This window comes from Hordeum vulgare, chromosome 1H (assembly GCF_904849725.1).
Source record: "Hordeum vulgare subsp. vulgare chromosome 1H, MorexV3_pseudomolecules_assembly, whole genome shotgun sequence".
Taxonomy (NCBI): domain Eukaryota; kingdom Viridiplantae; phylum Streptophyta; class Magnoliopsida; order Poales; family Poaceae; genus Hordeum; species Hordeum vulgare.
In genome coordinates, this window is record NC_058518.1 from 14,733,279 (window position 1) to 14,739,278 (window position 6,000).

General features: G+C 41.9%; 1 protein-coding gene across 1 annotated transcript; it reads left to right on the top strand.

Annotated features, from left to right (window-relative positions):
* Positions 1-3,963: 3,963 nt before the first annotated feature.
* On the top strand, positions 3,964-5,197 carry LOC123404850 (zinc finger protein ZAT12-like). Its single transcript, XM_045098797.1, has one exon. It carries the CDS (start codon positions 4,312-4,314, stop codon positions 4,858-4,860), a length of 549 nt encoding a protein of 182 aa, XP_044954732.1. The 5' UTR covers positions 3,964-4,311; the 3' UTR covers positions 4,861-5,197.
* Positions 5,198-6,000: the final 803 nt, after the last annotated feature.

Below are 6,000 nucleotides of genomic sequence, written 5' to 3' on the forward strand. Positions count from 1 at the left end.
AGGGATCAGTACGAAAGCTAAGTGATCGGACTAACATAGAGTGCGTTTCTCCCGGGTAAGCTTATGTTCCTGATATCTGATACCTATGTTTGCTCCTTATTTTATTAATAACTGATCCAATTTATATGAAAAATATGTAGGTTGAAGAAGTTATTAAGAAAAATGAGTGGAATCTTTCAATATGCTATTCTTGATACCATGTTTTTTATTCTTGATCCTCGAGCCTATCAAGTATGGATTCTAGGATACATATATCTTGTTGTTCTTGCAGATGACACAGATGCTCATATTTTTGGATAAACTTGTGCAGGATATAATCTCATGGCATTCCTAAAATCTGCTATTTTCTCTTTTTGGACTATCCCCCAGATGCAAAAACCACTATCCAACACAAAGTTAGGTTCAAGTTTATTATTTTTAGAAAGTTTAGTAATATTTATTGTTTCATAGTTAAGGTTGAAGCTGGCCCAAGCACCATGGTTGAGGGTTATGGTAAAATTCTTTAATTACAAAGTACATATTAAAACATATTTTTAGCACAATATCAATTCTAGCTAGCTGGCTGTATTTATTTAGAGAAAAGTGCACATATTAAACTGTTTTCTATTATCAGCATTTTGCATCAATGCTCTCTTCCTTTTAGCAACAAAATATAGTATGTTATGATCGTTGCTAGTAATTCTACACTGAATGCTCATCATGGTAGCAAGGTTATCTCAAATGCATGTTGTAGTTATAAGCCGAATTACCCACACAAATATACAACCAGATATTCCAATAGACAAATTACTTGATTTTCCATTCTATATTTATAAATAGTTCTAAAATAATGCATGGGTTGATGGCTCATCGTCATAGCAAGACCTATGGATTGTTAGATAATTTTGTGAAAGCTTCATGAATCAATTGGCAGTAGTAGTTTTGAATATTAGTATGTTTGTTGTGAGGATATGAATTTGAACATAGGCCTTATCACTACAGGAAAAAAAATTGCGAGATAACTTTGTGACTTCCCATATATTCCTTTTGCGAGATAACTTACAATTTTTCCTCATATATAGGCGTGGACACGTGGTGAGATCTGGACCATACGTTGATTTATTCCTAGAAGTAATATTTTTGACCGACTCCCACAAATAATTGGATACCGGGTGCCCTACAAGTTGAAATACAAAACCAAGTGTAGGAGTTAAGCTACCCTTCTCCTATACTCTAGATAGTTGCATTAGTAGTATGGAAAGCCGGTATTCCCCCTAATTATGCAATGCTTCATGAGGTTATGATGAGCACACAAATGTTGACAAAGCGCAAAGCATCCCTAATTAACATTTCTAACACAGGAATTGATGCCTCTTCCTCTTGGTGATTCCACCATCAAGGAGAAGCGCGTAGAACTGTTAGTACTTAGTATATATACTAAAGCGATCGAATCTTCGGGCCTGAATTTCTCTAGTTTAGTTAGTTTAGCCCATAGTAGTGCTTCTCATATGTGTGCATGCAAAGAAGCATACCTCCTTGCTCATGGTTAAACAAGTGTTTATCAAGAAGCAAATTTGCATTGCAACTCTCCTTGCAGCTTTACACGTATGCTTAATAATAATGGTGTACATACGTACGTATGCAGAAAACTGAAGCTGTTCAAGCATGTTCCAGGTGATTAACAAACTGCCGGCTGCTAACGTCGAAGGCAGCTAGATCAGGCTCAACTCAACAGCAGGTTTGGGTTGGCAGATGGACTTGGTCCAGAGGCTCACATAGTACCAAACCCATGCAAATCTATGCATGCATGGACTGTATAACAGACTAATTGACGTCGATGCCATGCAAAGATGGTGGCTAGTTTATTTTTTCAAAAATAGATTGTGGCTAAAGCCCTACCCCCATCACTTTTCTAAAAAAAACTACCTCTTCATGGCAAATATATATAGCAACTCAAAACTTTCTTGAGAAAATTATCGACATACCGGAGTAATTTCATTGTAGAAAGCCCCGTTTTGACAAAGATACCAGCATCGTTCATGTGAAAACGCACCTGAGCAATCATGTGACCAGATTGTACAAACGGAGCAAGTTTTGCCCTATGATTCCTCATAGACCGGCGTGCTTATGACACGCACTGTAATTTCATATGTTTAACGTGCTGTAATTTCATATGTTTTTTTTTTCACAAGGTTGAGAAGGCATGAATACCGTCTAGAAAACCTTATGAAACGAGAATGGTGCGGATTTCATTCTCTTATGCCCAACCAGAAGTAGGAACCCCCTAGCTTGCCAATTTGAATCGTGAACTTGTGATTGAGTTTTATATTGAGTATTGAGGAGCCTAGAAATCACTCGCAAAGCAGGCTTATATTCTTCATGTAGAGTATCCTCAAGCCAACAAGATATCGGCGCCTACATATACTCCAATGTGTGAGTTTATATACTCTCCTCCACCTTTCAAATTATAAAGTGTATGCATTTCTTTAGAATTCAATTTTTTCTAAGATTGACAAAACGTACGTAATGCATTTTTTCAATACGTACACGTTATATTTAAAGAGAGTGTATTTTTTATGCATGTCATTTTACCAGTAAAACCTGGATGAATAGCAATCAAGCCTTTTATGAACCCCACTTGGCATCTCGAAAAAAGATATATAATGCACAAAACATGGAAATGCTGATGACCATGGGATTCATTAGCACCAAGCGCCTCGAATGGAGAGGTGCTTTTCTTAGGAACTACTTCGATCTAGGCGCTTCTCAATGCGATCCGGTCTCCTTTCTCGTCAGCATTCTCGAGCTTCTGGAAGTGGATGTGAAAACTAAGAAACTTGAAGGGACAAATTCTCTATTTGCTACAAAAGAAAAAAAACATTCATGTGGTACTTATTTTATGGGACACTCTTGTAGAAGTTAATTTTGAGCTCAGACAACCTCTCGAAGGCGCGTAAAATTAGGTTAAGATGTGCTGCTTGGTACGGGCCAGATAATATATATATACCCGGCTTATGTATTACTATATGACTCGTTGGTTGTTTAACACATCAGTTTTAATTAAGGTGGCTTTTCGGCTGGATGAATCCACAAACTTGGAAGAGGCCTTCTCTTGATACCTGCCAGCCAGCCAGCCAGCCAGCATTGTTGGTGACTGAGTGAGTGCACAAGCTACGTATCAGATTCAAGATACTGTTTCATGTGGCTACTTGGGAGGGCCATGAGGCGTTTCATGGATGAGCTCACCATTCATCAAGCATGCATAATTACCTTTCCAGATTGCGATGTTGGTCTAGTCATGATGCATGAGTCACCCACCGCCAACCCCATGCAACTGACACACAGGTCATGTCTGCAGTTAATTAGGTGCTTCGGTGGGTCCATGTTCCAGGAATATTTGGGGATTAATCCTCACTGACACAAGTATGTTATATCATCCCATTTTAGTTTCCAAAAAGTTATTAGTATAGCTCTATATATCCTCAACTTTCATCACTATCTTGTAACCGTAAGTAGTACATTTTCTGCGATGAAAGTTCTATTGCTGTTGTACCGGCCGGGCTTCATTGAATCTTGGCAAGAATCTGCAACTTGCGTGCGTCTATCCAAATTCATATTGGATTTTTTTAGAAAAGGAGGCTGAGCCCCGACCTCTGTATCGAGAGATGCATACGGCCATATATTATAAACCAAAATAAGTCTCCATCGAGTACAATAAGTCTTAAGCAAAGAGAAAATCAACGATACAAGGCATCACTCATGCCCAAGCCGGAGATAGTAGAAAAAAATTCATATTGGATACTGGATCTATTTTCTATTTTTCTCAGTTTATCTGAACAAGACATGTTTCTAGAAGAGGAACAGCTGACCCAGAATCTAATTGGACGCCTGCATCATCATCATGCACGATCTGCTGCTGCTAGGTAGCTGCTGCATGCATATCTATCCATTGGCTAGCCCGCCCAAGCGATCGAGAGAAAAGGAGGGACGCATCATGGTTCTTCCATGGCGCCGCGTTACGTACGTGCAGCTACAGGAAGCGGCAGCTGCTTCTTGGTCGTCTTGTAGGGGTAGCTTGTGCTGTTTTGTTTAATCGGAAACTCATGCAGAGATCATTAGCTAGGGTCACTGCTGTGCTGCCTTGCTACTGGCTGATTACTTTACGCGGCTTAGTTGCTTGTCTATAAATACAGACTCGGTTCGATGCGCTTCTTCTTCATCCATTGCCAATCTCTTCTCAGCTTCTTCTTCTTCTTCTTCTTCTTCTTCTTCTTCTTCTTCTTCCATTTGGCCATCTCAGCTTCTTCTTCAGCGCGCGGTTAGTGAGAAATAATGAATAGATTTGCGTTCGAGGAGAGGGCGCGCGTGCTGCTGCTCGTGTCGCGGGAGCAGGCGATGCCGGTGCCGGTGGCGGTGCGCGGTGACCGCGCCCGGGAGCAGGCGTTCGTGTGCAAGACGTGCCACCGCGTGTTCCCGTCGTTTCAGGCGCTGGGAGGGCACCGTGCCAGCCACAAGAAGCCGCGGCTGGACGGAGACGGCGGCCTCAAGCCCAAGATGCACGGCTGCTCCGTCTGCGGCCTCGAGTTCGCCGTCGGCCAGGCGCTCGGCGGCCACATGAGGCGTCACCGTGCCATGGTTGCGGGAGGCCACGGCGTCACGGCGGCGGCGGCACGGGCGGAAACGATCAACAACCTTGACGACAGTGGCAACGCCGCTGTGGTTGTTGGCAGCGGGGGCGGCATGAAGCGCGGGCTCTGGCTCGACCTGAACCACCCTCCGTGCGACGACGGCGACTGCGGCCATGACGCCGCCGCCGCTGGGTACACCTTCCACCAGTTCTTGGATGCCGGCACCATGCCGGTGGACTGCGTCGGCTACTAGCTCCTCTCCCTCTATCGCCGGGCAGTACAATTAATATCTGTGTGTGTGTACCACTACCTACTACTTTAGGTTCTCTTTTCTCTCTTCTTCTTCTTGGATTGGATGAAGACATCAATCCACATTTTGTAGTAGTAGATGAGTGCCTAATGGAAGGGCATGACGCACATAGTAGATCATGACAGTGTGCTCAATTTGGTGTGGCTTGAGGCCCACCAGAACTAATCACCTTGGGTTTTTTCTGTTATTATTGTTGATGAGAAAACCTTTGGTCAAGTGGCCCAATGTAATTACTTTGTCATTGTATAATATAAATGAAGCTAGCTTGTGGTTGTTTTTTTCCATTTGGTGCAAGTGAGGATGATAAGTTTTTTTTTTTACGTACAAGCCAGGAGCACTCCCGATTTTTTTTTGGAAAAAACATCCACTATATTAATTAATTAAAAAAGGTTGTTACAATCGTTTATTACCAAATTCGCCACGCAGAGCGAAAAAATATTAAGTAGAATGCCATCAGATATACTAATGAAACTGTACTTCACAATTTCGCGAGCCACTCCATTGGCTAGCCGATTAATTTTCTCAATTTTAAAATTCTTGATCAAGCTGGATATACTTAAGGCTTCTCTCTTCACATCGATGAGAGGAGACCTATCAAGCTTCTCATTTACAAGGAAAGAACGGAGAAAAACACAATCAGTCTCTAGAATAATGGATTGGTGAAGAGTAATACCGATATAAAGGGCCGCCACGCATGCACGCAGCTCAGCTTCATTCACGCTGGTACACTAACCAAGAAAGTCCCACGGAGAAATAATAACTTCCCCAGATGAGTTTCTAGCAACCAGGCCCACACTCGCGACATTAATGCTCTCTATATAACTGGCATCGACATTGATCTTGATATAATCATCTCCTGATTACATTAAGATAGAAAAAACAAAACCAGAGTGGCCTAGTTTATGAGAGAAACTAGGACGAAAACCATACACCGCACGATGATTAAGGGACAACCATGTAAAAAAATGACCATGGTGCAAAAAAATTGTGCAAAAAAACCCGACCATGGTGCAAAAAAACGTCCATGATTAAGGGACAACAATTTATTAAGGAGTAATTGTGCAAAAACAACATAACCATGGT

Coding starts and splice junctions, on each gene's coding strand:
- LOC123404850 (XM_045098797.1), top strand. CDS start 4,312: ATGAATAGATTTGCGTTCGAGGAGAGGGCGCGCGTGCTGCTGCTCGTG.